At 46.8% G+C, this 17119-nt stretch overlaps 1 protein-coding gene across 3 annotated transcripts in view; it reads right to left on the bottom strand.

The window, feature by feature from the left end:
* Window positions 1–17119, bottom strand: part of IQSEC2 (IQ motif and Sec7 domain ArfGEF 2) — a 76443-nt gene that overhangs the window by 50808 nt on the left and 8516 nt on the right. For all 3 annotated transcript variants that reach the window (XM_033106007.1, XM_033106017.1, XM_033106049.1), the window contains exon 2: window positions 2345–2374. In XM_033106007.1, the coding sequence (XP_032961898.1) occupies window positions 2345–2374 (30 nt within the window). The remainder of the gene's footprint in view (window positions 1–2344; window positions 2375–17119) is intronic.

Below are 17119 nucleotides of genomic sequence, written 5' to 3'. Positions count from 1 at the left end.
AATTGCTGAGTCCCCAAGGCCCCTGTAGCCTCCTTGACTGTGGGCCCAAGATCAATGGCAGGAAGCACGTCTTAGTGACACAAATGCTGGCTTTGGAACCAGACAGCTCAGGGTGTGAGTCAGAGTGATGCAAGACAGCCCCAGTGCTCGTCTTTCCTTGGGCAAGGCACTTACCCTCGTGGGAACCTCCTGCTCCTCGTCTGTAAGTCAGGGACCCTAATCCATGTCTAATAGGGCTGTTGTGAACATTAAGTAAGATCATGTGCCGAGTTCTTAGTAAGTGAGGAGCAAACGATAACTGCTACTATTACTACTATTAGGATGAGGATGAGGATGATTACTATTATCCGTAAGGCTGTCGACATCTCCTGCAGGGACGGCGTAGGCAGGGCTCTGGGCTTAGTGCCCGGCAGACCTGGGTTTGAATCCCGGCTCAGCCAAACATTAGTTGCGTGGTTGTGGGTAAAACCCATAACCAGGCCGAGCCTCAGTTTCCTCCACTGTAAAACAATGATGATAAGGCCAGCCAAGTTTCCACCTACAGTGTCACTGGGAGGATCAAACAAAAGAAAGTCCCTGACAACTTCAGTAAGTTGTAAAGGCCCAACTTATATCATCCTATGACTTATGATTATGATAATTACTAAATACCCTGAGCTACAGGTCCCAGGAAAACTCCCCTGCTGGGAAGAGCTCAGAGCTGGAGAGCCTTTAATGGGTCCCTTGACAAGTAGCAGACATATCAACAGGGATGCAGGGGGGAGGGCTGTGCGGGAAGTCAGGCCAAGTTGCCTTTCTCTAAACCCCCAGTGGGACAAGTGGGATTCGTGTCTTTGCTAGACTAGTGCCTTCCTAAATGCTAGGATAGGCTGTGCCCATGGCCCTTGGCTACATGCTGGGACTAACTGTGTCTTGTCATATACATTGGGCCTGATTGCCGCCATCACACTCCCCTTGATTTCCTGCTGGCCCACAGCCCCTATCTCGGCCCTGGGCATCAGTGTGCCCACCCCATACCCCCTGCCTGGGATACTAGGGCACGGTGTGTCTCATTACACACTTCAGCCTGCCTCCCATATCTACTGCCTGGATGCCAGCACCCAGGCTGCTGCATATGGTTGAGCAAGCTATGCCCTGCACAAGCGTTCACAGCCAAGAGGGCGTGAGTGGGGACTGAATCCAACCTGGGCTCTGCTCACCGAGCCGGGAACCCTGGTGAGGAGACATAATAGCCCACTGGAAAGGGAACATTTCTCCAACTGATCCACTCAGTGGATTCAGTTCTTCACAAAGGTGCTATACAGAAGGTGCCAAAAACATGTATACACATTTTAAGAAAGGGAAAAATGTATTAAAATTACACTGATGGTGACCACTTTGAGCACCTCTTGTAATTGCAGAAGTCAAACGTGACTTGTATTCATCTTTTGTTATCGGTATATATTGAGTATTACAATTTTAATACAGTTTTTTCCTTTCTTCAAACGTGTATACATTTTTTTGGCGCTCTCTGTGTATGTTCGTTGCAACCCTGGCTGGGACTGAGTACATTCATCCGATGCCTCTGGTGCCTTGGCCCATCTCATCTCAGAGGCCCATCCCATCAGCCCTGGCCTGGATGCTAAGACCGATGGGCCCCACTCTGAGATCCTCATCATTCCCACTTAGTCCCTAAACTTGACATTGTGTCTTCATGAAGCTTCTGATAGGTTACGGCCTGGGAAATGCACAAATAGCCCTTGTCTCTAACCCAGTTTTACTCCTGCCTCCTCAAGTGGCAGATTGATCACACCCTGAAAACTTACTGAAACTTGTAAACCTTTTTTTGTTACCAAGCATGCAAAAAAAAAAAAGTGCACTTGTCACCATAATTATATTTCTAATATGTAGAATGTGTCACATCAAAAGTCCATCCAAATCCCACTACTCAGGACTAGCGCAGTTCAGGGTAGAGCACAAAAGCCAGACCAGGGAAGCCCCACGGCTACTGTGCCCTCTTCTCCTGGGAGGAGAAGGTGGAAAAGGTCCCAGGGTCAGAGGTGACCTGCCTGCAGGTCGGCTTTCCCACCTGGGCAGCTCCCCTGAGCCCCTCCAGGGTTCAGCCCAGCACCGGAGTCAGTCAGGTCAGAAAGACTGAGGAACAGTTTCAACCCCTCCCCATGCTTGCCACATTCACTCCAGCCCTCCCACCCCACTCCATACCCACCCCTAATACCAACAGGACAAAACCAGCTCTGGAGTTGGCCCCCACTCCTACCTGTGGATCCTGAAGTAACAAACCAGAAGTCCCCACCCCAGTCCCTGCCCCACCTCCCAACTCACGCTAAAGAAAGAAAGTACTGACCTGACTGTTCTGGAATTCTCACCATCAGATCTGAAAGGGAAATAGAAAAAAATCAACAGTTAGCATATGCTTTCTCCTCTTCTTCCCCTGCTACCCTACGCAGTGGCCTTGAGGCCTGACACACGTCATGAAAATGAGGGGTAGGGTATTTCTTGCAGAATGAAAAGCCAGTGCAAGTGCCGTGAGATGGCACAGGGCCTGGCCAGTGGTTGGGACAGGGAAGAGGGCAGTGTGGCTGGGATGGAGTGAGTGAGGGGAAGAGTGGTCAGAGGTGAGGTCGCAGAGGTGCCAGGAACCAACCGTGTGGGCCTGATGGGTCATGGTGAAGAGTAAGGCCTTCCTCGGAGTGGCTGAGAGGCAGCCTGCAGCTGTGCGCAGGAGCAACGCCTGAGCTTTGAACACAGACAGACGGAGCCTCAGATAACGGCTCTGCCACTTACCAGCCCTAGGACCTGGGCAAGTCACTTCTCTCGGAACCTGAACCTCAGTCTCCCCACTTGTAACATGAGGCCGATTCTCAGAGGGCTGTTGGGATGATTAAGCCCTTTGGAACCCAGCAGACAAATGCCAGGTATTATTAACAACATAGAAAAGGCTTTGCCAATTGCCTGGTCCAACCTGCTTATTTTCCAGATGAAGAGAATGAGGCAGAGAGGGTGAGTCAGCTGCTGAGCTCCTTTTTACTACATTGGTCTGCCTTCTTCACTGCGAGGCCCCTCAGAGGCAAAGGAAGGGTGACAAAAGCGAATGGAGTGGGGGACAGCTTTGAGGGAACCGAGGGGATGAGTGAAATCTGAACTACATCCCTCTGCTGCTCCTTCCTAAGAGGTGTGTGTCTGTGCGCGCGCGCATGCGCACACACACAGGTAAGGAGAGTTAGGAAGGACGGGAGCTGGTGCATTGGGGGTGGGGAAGGGCAGGAAGAAGGAGCAGGGAACTTGGAAGAAGTGGGAGAGTGTGGGAGTTGCCTTCCCCATCCCCTGTCGTCTTCCTCCATCTTTGTCCACCGCCCCCAACCATAACTGACTGCAGAGCGGACAGAGATGAACACAGCGCAGGCTCTGTCCTCAGCTGAAAGAACCGTGATGTGACTTTTAGTGAGGGGAGCGTCATCTACGCAGAGTGCAAAATGAGAGAGGGCCACACAGGTAGGGTGGTGGACCTCAGAAGAGAGTATTTGTCGGAAGAGTGACGGGAGCACCCCCCAGGGAGGTGAGGCAGGCAAGCCTCAGGGTGCCGGGGCTTACACAGTGAGCTCAGTACAGTCGTTGAATCCAGTACTTCCAGTTCTACTACTTATCGGCCACATAATCCTGGGCAAGGCACTCCTCTCTGTCCACCCTCGGCTTTGTCACTTGTAAAATGGGGCCGGGATAATGACAATCCCTCCCCTTGGTGGTGGAGGGGGTGCAGTGAGGCTCTCGGTACATTGGCACAGTGCCTGGTACATGGTACATGTGCAGCCAACAACAATGGTTCCAACCTATAGCCTTCGCAGCCCCCTAATGGATGGAGGACCAGGGTCATAGAGCACCTTTTCCCATTTATTAAAACTTTCTATCTGACTCTGCAGCAACAAGATTGCTTCTGCAGCCTGGCCCAATTATTCACAGGTAGCAGGTCAGAGGGGCCTCACTTTAGTGACCCCCTGACTGCTGAAAGAATGGAAGCCAAGACCCGCAGCCTCTCTCCCAAACATTAACCCTCTGCTCCAGGCACGCTGGTCTCCTTGCCACCCCACCCCAAACCCCAAAACACTGTTATGCAGTCTACTGTATGCCAGGCCCCGACTCAGGAATACAAACCTCAAGGAGCTCGTGGGCTGGCCCCCTGCCCCAATCTACTTTAGAGCGATGTGTATACTCATCTCCATTGTCATGTGAACAATCACTAAGCACCTACTATGTACCGGGCAAGGTGTCAGGCTCTTTTTGTACATTATCTCCTTTGATCCTGCAAAGTGGGAATTACCTATCCAATTTTAAGATGATGAAACTGAGTCTCAGAGAAACTGAAATGATTTGCCCCATGTCACACAAGTAAGGGGGGCTTGGTGTGAACCCCAAAGCTCGTGCTCTTACTACCAGGCTCCACTGTACTAGCAGCTCAGCACTGGGCACTTGTGCACGGTTAACATGGCCTTCCTCATGCTGGTTCCCCAGTGTCAAGACAGACCGTTCCTCTGCAGGCCCTGTCTTCTCGGAGGTTACCAGATATGCACCTCTGCTCCAAGAGCATTTCTAGATGACGTTCCAGTCCTCAAGATGGCAGCTAAGAGGAGCAAAAGACTCTCTGAGCCATGACGCAGAGTGAATTAGCCAGTTCTCACTGCGGACTGATTCTTACTAGTTTGGGGGTATACGGCATCATACAACCTTTAATGTGGTGATGCATCCACCTCAGGGGTCTGCGGCCCCTTACGCATTTAGTATATTACTAATTATGTATAGGTAACGATCATCAAGCCCTGCCCAGTGGTCAATCCACCTCTTACTCCAGGTAGCTGGGCTGCCATTCTTTCAGGGCACAGCACAGACTGGTAGAAAGAATGCTGGGTTCTATTACGGCTCATTCCCTACTTGGCAGCATAGACCTGGACAAGTCATTGCTCTCTGGACCCTGGTTCCTCATCTATAACACAACGGGGCTATGTTAGTTGAGTCCCAAACAATCTTCAGGCCCTAAAACATTTAGTTTCGTTAGAATCCCAAAGTTTCTCTTTTATCAACTGGGTCCAGCTGTCTACATGAAAAAGCAAAGACTCAGGATAGCAGGCCTTACTGTATCAATCCACGTCAGGAGAGGAGAAGGATTTCTCCTGCTACTCCCACAGCCTTCTCCTAATGAAAAGCCACTTAGGACCCCAGGCTTCTCAAAGGCTCAGTTATGCCAATTCCCTTTCTCAGGAGTGATGTCACTAAACAGTCATGCATTGAAGCCTAGGAGTATAGTGACCATATCTGCTGAACCGAAAACCCAGGCATGTAATCTGACCAAGGATTCTGACGTTGCTGTTTCCAGGTACAAGAAACAATCGGCAGATGAGGGAGCATAAATGGCAAAAAAATCAAAAGTTCCTGAACCTTTTGGGGACTTACTGGGACAACAGAGCAGAATAGCTGAAAAGAATGTAGGACCTCAAGTAGCCATATTAGGGTTTCTGCCCTCGTCTCCTGACGGGATTCCCGGCCTCTGGTTTTGATGCTCTAGGCAATCTATAAACATCTGGGGAAACTATAAGGCACCTCTCACCCAGAACCTGGAATTGGATAAACAAGGTTGTCCTCTAAGAGCTAAACTAATAAAACGAACATAAAACACACCAGAAACAAGATATGCAAAGTGACCCGAAAGAATCAGACTGGTCCTCAAGCCAGGATTTGAGTAACATGTTGAAAAAATCAGGTGTCCAACAGAAAGGAGATTGGACATCAATGAAAGCAGAATTTTTTTAGGAGACTTGAAAGGCAACTGTGAACAGGGCTCCTCCCAGAAGTGTCCTGAAGAGAAAGAGGTGGGTACCCTGACCCAGGAGTCATGCAGCTCTCTACAAAAGCTGTGATCCAGACCTGGGGTTGCCAGGCACCTCCCGTCCCAAACATCACTTTGTCTAACTGCAAGTCTCTTCAATGGACCACTCCCTTCTCAGACCGGCTGCCAAAGGAATGTCTCTGAAGTGCAAAGCACTTGACATGGTTCCACTTCCATCATCATTCAGTAATTTCCCCACCAGCCTTCCTGCTGGTCAAGCCCAACCTCTCCAAAGGTCTAAATCTCACTCTGCCCTTCCATCTGCTTTTGCTTATTTGTTTTGTTTTGTTTTTAGCACATCTGGTATTTGCTACCTGGAACACTCTTGCCCCTATTTATGCTTTTAGAAATATTTTTAATTTTATTAAAGTGATAGGTGAAATAATTTAAAAAGTCAAATTATAAAGCATCTTAACAAAAATAATAGCCTCTTGGGGTGGCCGGTTAGCTCAGTTGGTTCGAGCGTGGTTCTAATAACACCAAGGTTACCAGTTTGATCTCCGCATGGGCCCCTGTGAGCTGCGCCCTCCTTAAAAAAAAAGAGTCTGTCAACTCTTTTAGTTATTTTTTTTCTGAGTTCACACTCATATTTCCAAAGTATATGCTCATATTGCTAATCCATTTGAAATTTTTGTGCATTTTTAAATTTTTTTTTCCAAAGTAATACATGTCTATAGATTATTAAGTCACACTGTACTGGAAGGATTATAACAAAAAACACAAATTTCCCAGTCTACCTGTTCCCACCCCACCCCCAACTGCCACTCTCAGAGACAAACTGTTTTCAAGTCTTTTAACTGTCTTCTCAGATATTTACTTCCTCATTTCTAAAGACCACACACATACTTCCATTTCTTGATTTATTTGTGCAGTGTTATATATTCTGTACAGAATTCTTACTGTGCAGGGAGAGGATACAGCTCTCTTACACATACTTCCACCTCCAGCCCCCAGTTTTCATGCAGGTAACACGTCCCTTCCTCTCATTCTACCACTGTAGTCATATCACAAAGTTTTGGTTAAATCAGTATTAGTGGTTTACATTATATGACTGCCTCAATACTAATAGTGGATAAACCATATCATATGGTATAGTTACATTTCCTTTTCCATACAACTTTTTCTTTTCCCTGGTGTCGATTACTACTATAATTGTTATTACTATTTTGCTTGCTTGCTTAGTTTTCTTCATATATATGATGGATTCTCTCCCAACTCTATCACAAGTGCAATTCTCCTCTCAATATGTTTTGACATATCAGGTAAATCCATCAGATTTTTTTTTTTCCTTCAAGACATCCGTTCCTGCTACAATTCAGACTGGTTGCTCTTTAGGCCTGCACAAGGTTGCCCTAAGATCTTCTCCCTTCCCCACCACCCAGGGATTCTGTGTTGGATTTTCTGTTTCCTAGATTCTTTGACCTTTTTTATGAGTTTACGTCTTCATTTCACTGGAGCACTTTCTCCAGTGCTTCCTGAGAAAGGAGGCATGGGACATAAAATCTTTAGATATTACATGCCTGAGAATGCCTTTATTATGCCCTCACCTTTGATTGATATCAACTGAGTATAGACTTCTAGGTTGGAAATTACCCACCCTCAGAATTTTGAGAACACTGCTCCACTGTCTCCTAGCTTCCAGTGTGGCTGTTGAGAAGTCCAATGTCATTCTTTTTCTTGATCCTTTGTACATGACATGGTTTTCCTCTGGAAGCTTTTAGGATCTTCCTTTTATCTCTGGTGTTTCACAGGGGCACACCTTAATATGGGTCTTTTTTTTTTTAATACGGGTCTTTTTATCGTTTATTTTGCTGGTTACTCAATGGGATTTTCATTCCTTTGGTTCTGGGACATGTTCTTGTATTACCTCTTGGATCATTTCCTTCCTGCTGTTTCCTCCGTTCTCTCCTTCTGGGACTCCTATTGTTGGATGTTAGAGTTTCTCAACTGATCCTCCAATTTTCTCACCTTCTGTTGTCCATCTCTTTGTCTCTTTATCCTGCTTCCTAGAACATTTCCTCACCTTTTATTTTCTAACCCTCCTGCTGAAATCTTTATTTTGGCTCTCACTGTCTTTAATCTCCCAGGTTTCTTCTCCTCCCTTAATTACCCCTGTTCCTTCCAAGTTCGTTTCCTATGTTTGTTTGTTTGCTTGCTTGCTTTTCATTCTTGCAGGTTGATGGTTTTCCTCAAATAGCCTTGTACTAGCTGATCCATCTCTGGCTACCTAAGGCTTGGGGTTTTTTCTTAATGTCAGTTTTACTGAGGTTTAATTTACATAAATGAAATATACCTATTTTAAGGGTCCTTGGCTGGTGAGCCTTGGTGATCAGTTCCCCACGACACTGAAACGCTGCTGGGAAGCTGTGTGTGTGTAGGTGGCGCTTGCCAGGTGGTGGGCTTCAGTAACCACTGAGTTACTGAGCCGCAAGCCTGTTCTTGGGTCGGAAGACTCCCAAATGTCATCTTTTGGAGGCCTTTTTCTGGAGCCTTTCAGTTTCCCCAGAGAATAATCCTTTGCTCTCTCATGTGATCCTGACTTTGGGGTCTTAGAAGTAGGGGAGTGGAAAGAAGTTGGGGGTCCCACTGTTTGAGGATGCAGATCCCTTTGCTTGTAGCCCCGCTTCATCCCATCCTCCATTGTGCCTGGTGTACCCAAGCCCAGAGCCTCTTAACTTCAATTTCTACAAAGAATCTGCAGAGATGGGCCTGGCGGGGGCAAGGCAGGGGGAGTCCCTGACTAGATGCGGTTGGAGAGGGGCCAAGAGGGTCTGTTAACAGACTTTCAATATTCTCCCTATTTGCAGTTCCACACCTCGCCCGGCCTTCTGCCTTCATAGCGCCTCTGAATTCTGAGTGTTTATGGGGCTCTCTGGATGGAATAATTTACTTCTGATCAGCATCCCTGACCTTAAGTGTTTTCCCTGTTTTATTCATTTGCTCATATTTCAGTGGGATTTAGGGGAAGCAACAGGGATAAATAAATTTATTCGATTTGTTGTGTTTACCAGCAAGCTCCCTTTCTTATTCCAGCCAACTCCTATTCATCTTCCGTGACTCATGTAGGCAAGCTTCAGGAAGCTTGTCTCAATGTCCTCAGGCTGGATGAGGATCCCTTCCTCTGTTCTCCCGCAGGTCCTTTACTTGACTCTATCACCGCCCTGATCAAACTGCGCTGACAGTGTCCATTTCCACGCCTGCCTCTCCCTGCAGACTGGGACATCGTGGCAGCGGGGGCTGTGTCTTAGTCACATCCATGCCCTCAGTTCAGGGTCTGGTCCACAGCAGTACCGAGCAAATACGTGCTAATGGAATGAATGAATGAATGACTACAAGAATGGATCAGACCCGCCAGAGGGACCATCTAGAAAGGGAAATACGCTCAATGGAATTGTTCCTGTCCAAGGCCAGTTCCCTAAAGCTGCATGTACAGGGATGCCCTCTGCAGCATGATCTAAACCAGTGAAAAATGGGCCCAGCTTCTACACCCTACATTTAAGAATGATGAGGTACATTATGTATATCCTTGCCATTAAAAATGACGCCATTAAAAATGATGCTTATGAAGAATATGCAGTGACATGAGGAAATGCTCAAACAAAAAAGCAAGAAAAAAATCACATGTGCTGTATCATTTCAACTATAGGAAAACAATGCAGAGAATGAGGGAAATACACCAAATGTTCCGAGTGGCTGCCTTTGTGTGTGGCAATGATGGGTAATGTGTTTCTCCTCCACTTTTTCCACATTTTTCTAAATTTTCTAATGGAAGAACGCACTAAATGTATAATTTTTTAAAAAGCTCCTAAGAAAGGACAGTAAGGATCCCGAGAGTGCTCTGAACACAACACTGTGAAGGTAACCTAAGGGCCTGTGTGCACACCCAGTGACACTTGCTAGGAAGGCAAGTGTTCAGCCAGAGGGCCAGAGACCCTGAAGGCCCAGGCCCATGGAACACTGCCCCCTCACTGCAGAGCAGGACCTAGCTCCAGAAACCAAAGTAGAAGGCTCATGGACCCCAGCCTATGACAAATCACAGTGTCGTAGGCTGTATGAGCAAACAGAGGCCCCTATACTGGGCCCCACACTTTAGAGACCCATCTCTATGAGGTCTGTGGGGCCAAGGGAATATGTCCATCAGGATCTCTGGCCCCCTCTCTTCCAGATTGCACTCCAGATACCCCAAACCCCAGAATTCTCTGCCCATAGTTCTTGAGCTTCCTTGCAGGAATTGTGTGGTCTTATTATCCCGGTCCATCTGCTAGGCCCAACGGGTGGCCAAGGGGGTGGGGAAATGGACGAGGCTTGAATGTGGGCTGGGCTGTCCATACATATCTTAAGGTTCCATATGAACCACAGGTGGGAAGAGGAGGGAGGAGAGCCAAGGGCCTCAACTGGTACTTTGCCTGGACCCCACAAATACAGAGGCAGGCAAGTCCATAGGTCCCTCCTAGTCCTCAGGATTTGTAGAAGGGCCTAGCCTTGGGTGTTGGACAGATCTGGGTGCAAATCCATTTATTTGCTGTGCAACCATGGATGAGTCCATTCCCCTCTCTGAACCTATTTCCCCACGTATAAAATAGGTTTGATAATTCCAACTGCAGAGACTTGTTGTGAGGCTTGCTGGGGGCACAATGGCTTAGTGGTCGTGAGCACAGGCTTTGGGTCAGACAGGCCTGGGTTTAAATCCCTGCTCTGCCCCTCCTAACTACGTGATTTACATCTCTAAGGCATAGGTTGCTCATCAATATCATGGAGATAATAATACCACTAACCTGATAAAGTTGTTGGAAGGATTGTGGTTTCAATGAATATGTACTAACATTGGAAAATGCTTAAATGAGAAAAGGCTGCTTAAGAATGGTCATGTGAACACTGGCTATGGTGAAGGTGACTGGGCCTCTGCATTCCCCATCTCCCTGCCCAGCCTTATTTTTCTCCATAGCATTTACCACTGTTTGACATATTCTGTATCTTCTTGTTTGTTTCTTTTCTGTCCCTGCTTCCCCCATTTACACACTGGAAATGTCTGCTCTGCAGGGCAGAGGTTTTGTCTGTTTTGTTCACCGTTTCCAAGTGCCCGGAACAGTGGGAGCGTCAAGATGTTCTTTAACAGTCAAGTAGGTATCTGTCACATACACAGGGGTAACAAGGCAGTCTTGGCCAGGAGAACCGCTGGAACACAGGCGTAGAAGCATAAACAAGCCCACTACGCTTAGAGAACCCTGGACAGTTCAGTACAACTTGCGTGCAAAGTCGGGAAGGGAATAAAGTGGTCAGAAAGATGAGTGGGGCTGTGGTGTGACTCCAAGGCACACACAAGAGCTTTCCTAGACCACAAAGGGTATGAAGACCTTCTTGTGATGGCCAAGCACTAGGAGAGAGGCAAAGATGCCGCCCAAGTTCAAGTGCCATCTAAATCATGACCATGTGAAGGGTGAAAGTAAAAGCCTTTGGAAAGATGATTCAGGTGGAGAGGAAGACCCCTTTCTCAGGGGCCCATTTGAGCCGAGAATCAGACCTAGAAATGACAAATAAGCAGGTATAGAAGTCAAGTGGATGAGGTAATGGTAACATGCAAGGAAACCTTTCAAAGGTTATTAAAAGAGAAGAGCAAGATGAACCAGAGGACAAATCAAAAGCTTGTCGGATAATGTACACACTTTCCGCAATGGATCCACACAACATCAAGGCCAAGATGGTGGTGGGGATGCGGCATGAAGGCCATGGCGGTTTTATGGTTTTTTATTCTGTATTTTTTTCCATGGTGGTTTTAGACAACTTCTGGGATGGTAAGGATGGTGATGAGGACGACTGCTGCATACTTCAAAGGCAATATTTGTCTCTCACTTTTTAAATTTCTTGTTCAGGGAATGAAGAGGCAAGTATCACTTTACATTTTTATTTTCAAGAGAAGAAAGTCAGTCAGAGACTACCACAAAGAGAGCCTGACACACCAGGCAAGAGTGTGAACTTCATCCTATAATTGCTGGGGAGCCCCAGAGGGCCTCAGCCCGGGGAGTAGTGAGGTCTAATGCTGTCTCCTCTAAGCCCCCTCTCCCTGCAATCAGTAAAGCAGGCTTTATTTGGTCCTTAGCATATTCTGCCTTCTAATAATCCAAAAAGAATAAAGTGACTATTTATTAAACACCTACAATGATCCGAGACTTGTATTATCTTCATAACAGCTGTACAAGGTAGTTATTATTCTTCTCATTGTATAGATGTGAAAACTGAGGCTCAGAGTAGCAATGTGATTTGCTGAGAGTCACACATTTAATAAGCAGTGCAGCTGAAATTCAAGTCTGGGTTTGTCTGACTCCAAAACCAATGCTTTTAAGGGCTACAGCTGCAGCTTCCTTCTGTCACGCCAGAGCTAAGTGGCACTTCATCTCCCACACCAGCCTATGAGTTTGGCCTCTCTCCCTCCCAAGCTCTGGTCTCCCCTCCACACAGCACAGCCCAAGGCCCCCCATACCATGAGCTTTCAGGGAGTGCTTCTGGAAGAGATAATCATTCAAGGATGGAAGCGGGGAGCACCAGAAAAGGAAGGTGAGGTTAGGCACGGGTATTGCAGCCCAGATCAGCTCAGCACCATGGCAAAGAGAGAGAGGAGGGGAGGGGAGGGGAGGGGAGGGGAGGGGAGGGGAGGGGAGGGGAGGGGAAGAGAAGGGAAGGAAGGGAAGGGAAAGGAAGGGAAAGGAAGGGAAAGGAAGGGAAAGAAAAGGAAATGGAACTGGCTCTCCTGCCCTCCCTTCTTGCTTCCCTCTGCTGGAGGCAGAGGGATGGAGGTTCAGCCATGATGGGGAAGAGAGTGGGCGGAAGGGGGAGCAGCTAAAGCAGCCTGCTGTTGCAGAAGCCTCAGCTCAGCCTCAAAGCCCCCTCCTGTGAGCTTGGGGGCCATCTCTGGCCCACCTGCTCCTCACTGCCTAAGCAAAGGAGGCTGGGCTGCTCTCCAAGCTCCCACCCAAATCCTATCGAAGCACAGCTCACAGCAGACCCAGACCCTCTTGAGTCACGGCAAGCTCACGCTGAGAGGCGACGGGCTGGCCCAGAGCTACAGAGGGAGGCCGTGGCAGGGCAGGGGTCAGAACACAGGTCTCCAGTTCTTCAGCTGAGGGCTGTCTTGACTGCATGGTCTAGATGACAGAGGTTGAAGAAAAGGGGTGCTCTAGAGGCTGCTACAGGAATGCTCATGACAGGGCTGGAGCCAGAGGCAAGACATGCCAATGAGGCTATCCAGGGTTGGGTATTTGGGGGGTTTACTAATAATTTCCATTCTCAATCTAGATTGAGGAAACAAAAGTAGATTTAGCCTCAGTTTGGACTTCAAGAGCACTAATGTTTACATCTGCCCTCTCTCCCAGGACCCCACTAACAAGAAAGTGAAGGAATAAAATAAGGTATGAAGTCATAACAGTGAAGAGGATGCGAGAGGGTGATAGCAATGGGTGAGAAATTTCGACAAATTTCTGGAAGCAGAAAAACAAAGAGAAGAGTGTTCATAGCGGAAGGAGAGCCAGGGACACCACTCAGGAGGTTGTGGGGAAGGAGCCAGTCAGGCCACCAGAGGCGCAGAGAGATTCCAGACTTGGAGATGGTAGGTATGAGAGAGGGTAGGAGCGACCAGGGGTTGAAAACAGGGGGGTAAACTGAAGGTAAATATGTGAAATCCTCCCCCTTCCTCCCAACCCCCAGATCCAGAACACAAGTTACCTGGTATTCACCCCGAGGCAAAATATCAGAGGGCTTTTGGCTAAAGAAATTAAATTCCGTGGGATGAATTAAGACACCTAGTGACGTGTTGATGACCCCCAAATAAATTCTGGTATTTGGAAGGCACCCATTATAATAGCCAGCTCCTTGGTGGTTCACTTAAAATAAAGCCAGTGAGTGAACAAGCCAGCCTGGATAGACAGACGTCTCAGTCACACCTTCTATTAACTTATTCATAAACTCTAAAATGGAACATACGAGAGAAAAGGTAAGCGGCCTACAGGATCAATCCAGGACGTTCAACATCCAACTGACAGACATTCCAGAAAGAGAAAACGAAGGAGAGGAAACTATCAAAGAAATTATGTAAGGAAAGACAAAGTGCATCAAATGGCAAGGGCTCACTGGGTACCAGGTGGGGTGAATGACAAACAGACCTTGAGCTAAATGCTGGTTACATAAGGTGTGTTTGGCTTGTAAAAATTGACCAAGCTATTCATTTGTGATATGAGCACTTTTCTGTCTGCATATTATATTTCAGTATGAAGTTTCAAAAAGTTCTCCTAAAAGTCTTGAAGTAAAATGTCCCCAGAAGACGTGTTATGATTATCGCATGGTTTCAAGGAACTACACACAACAGCAATCAAGCATGCAAATACAAAAAAAGGAAAGAAGGGAGGAAGGGAGGGAGGCAGAAAGAAAGCCCTGGTCCAAATATGAAACAAAATAAAAAGTGGTGCGATTTTGAGCAATTCATAGAGCATAAAGAAAGGAAAATTCATTTCATTTTGATGCTAGGAACATTTTCCTGGAAGTACAGGGGCAGTGACTGTGGACCTGTGGGAAGTGAGGTGCAATTATAGTACATTATTTGGCCCTGCAATGAACAATATTGACATAGTCATCATCACATAAACACAATGTACTGGTCGTCAACTTTTAAAATCAATTTGTCTAGATAAAACACTGGAGACCTAATTATTGTTACAGAACAGGATGCAAATGTCACCAGCCTTGCTGGATGCAAAAGTACCAAGCACAGAAAAGTGGGAAGTGGAAGGGTAGAGGGGAGATGGAGAGAAGGATGGGGCACTAGAAACTATGTCTTACAAACTGAGTGGTCAAGAGATACTGTGAAAAACTGATGAAATAAGAAATCACAGTTTAAAACAGCACTTAATAAAGTTACCAAGGTAACAAATAGAAGAACCAAAATGGTAATATAATTATCCATATTTTGGAGAGGGAGAGAAAGAATCGGGTGTTATAAATAAGCTAGATTCTTATTTGTCATAGTAAGAGGAGGTCAATAGATAATGTTTAAAGTTGATAAGTGAAGAAATAACCATTAAAGCATGTTATTTAGAGATAGGAAGTTATCACCAGCAAACCTAAATGGTAAAAGTGGTCCTTCTTGGGGCTGGGAAGCGGGGGACAGAGAGATGTTGGCTTTTTATTATACTATTTACGTCCTTGTGTACTATTTGCCTTTTTCAAAGTGTGTAAATGTACTGCTTTGATTTAATTTTAAAAACAAGTCCGTCCTCTTTCTTTGGGCCTCAGTCTCCCACACATTACACACAAAAGGGCGATTCTAGGGAGAGGCGCTGAGGCAACCTTTGTTCCTCTTCAAAGCCCACCACCACCAGTCCAGCCTCTCCAGGCTTCTACTCATTCAACTATTTACACCCACCAGTTATTTATACCTGCCTGAGTCACAAAGGATTTGAGGTGGCTTGCTCCAATAACACAGATAAGGAAAGATTAAGAACTGAACTAGAAAACAAGAACTCAGAAAAAAAGATCAACAAAGATGCCAGAGCTGTAATTCAAATGAACTGGTAGCTGAGGCAGAAAGCAAGATACAAGGAGCCGTAACAGCCTCATCCTAGGAAGGAGGAAATATACCAGTTTTCAGGGGAAGCAAATCTTTGCCAAGCACTGAATTGTTCAAGTCATGGTCCATGGGAGATTTCATGAAGGAGAAGGAAATGACTGCTTTTCTTTGTTTTGCTCCATTTTGCTTTTTTCAACTTTGTCTTATTTTAATGATATGCTATTTCCAATATTTGGATGAGTTACCGCCTATGAAAACTGAAGAAGCTCTGGTAATATGATTGTGAAATGAGGTATAAAAGCATATGTTTTGGCACGATCATGGATTATTTCATTGGCTTTCCCCCCCCAGAAATAACTCTTTATTGAGTACCCGCAAGTACCATGGAGTACCATTCAAATGATTGTGGTTAATGCTGAGAATCGGGCATTGTTATCCCATTTTACAGATGAGGAAATAAGGCTCAGAGAAGGTAAAATGACCTAGCTGAGGTCATCCAGTGGGTTGGGGCAGACCCTAGGTTCAAACTTAGGTCTGCCTGTCTCCAAAGCTCATTCTTTCTGTATCATACCATGGAGCCTCAAAACAAAGGCACCCAAGCCAGAGACACCCTGCCCAAGGCAATGGGGACACAGCGATGACAGACACAGAGGAAGAGGCCACATGGAAGAGGCCTGCCCTCTTCCATGAAAACAGAAAAAGCAGGATGACAGTGCTGGCCACCAGGCCAGAAAATACCTCTGAGCTGCGTCAGTTACATTAAATGAGGACATCTAAGGCAGAAAGGAGGCTAGGCCTGGGTGGAGGACAGGAGACCGTAGACTCCAGCTATGAATCTAGCAGATCTGATTTCCGAGGGCCCGAACCAGGGCAGACGGTTTGTCTGCCACTGAAGCAAGAGAACCTTTATTGAGGTGATGCCCCCTCTTCATCGCTTCCTCCCCGACAAGTCACCCAGCCTCCTTGAGCCCGGTTTTCTTATCTGTACGACACAAAGATAATGATCCCCGCAACCTTCACAGGGTTTCAAGGCACGATATAGCTCATTTAACGAAGGATGCTTTGAATACGGAATTAATACGAGAGTGGCTCTTCTAATCAGCTCCTCTGCTCACACGTTGCGTGGCCTTATAAAAGTCCTCTCTCTCTCGGCCTCAGTCTTCTCACCTATAAAATGAATAGCCTGAGCTGGATGATTCTTAAAGGTTCGTCCAGCTCAAAGTTTCTTGACTTTTATGCTGGTATTATTAAAAACCCTACTGGTCCTAGATGGCAGCCGCTCATCTGAGCTCCCGCAGTAGACGGCACTCCCCTCTGTCACAGCACTTGTCATTGTGTTGTCACCGCCTTCTCCCTAATAGATTATCTCTATTCCCACTGCTTATGCTCAGGCCTTCTCATCTCTTACCTAGGCTATCACACCAGCCTCCTCATTGGATTCCCTCCAATCTATCTTCCAAACTGCCCTCTAGAGGATCTCTCCAAAACATGGCTCTTAACAGGTCACCCCATACTCTACCATTCATCCCTCTCCCCTCAGCTTAAAACCCTATATCGGCTCCCAATTTCCAACGGGATAAATCTCCTTATCCTGCTACGCAAGTGTCCTTATGATCTGGGCTGGCCAACTCTTCAGACTCTTCTCCAGACACTCCGTGACTCCCTGTGTGTGCTCTAGTTTGTACTGGGCT

The sequence above is a fragment of the Rhinolophus ferrumequinum genome, chromosome X, assembly GCF_004115265.2.
Source record: "Rhinolophus ferrumequinum isolate MPI-CBG mRhiFer1 chromosome X, mRhiFer1_v1.p, whole genome shotgun sequence".
NCBI lineage: Eukaryota > Metazoa > Chordata > Mammalia > Chiroptera > Rhinolophidae > Rhinolophus > Rhinolophus ferrumequinum.
This window is presented reverse-complemented; position numbering and strand designations above follow the sequence as displayed.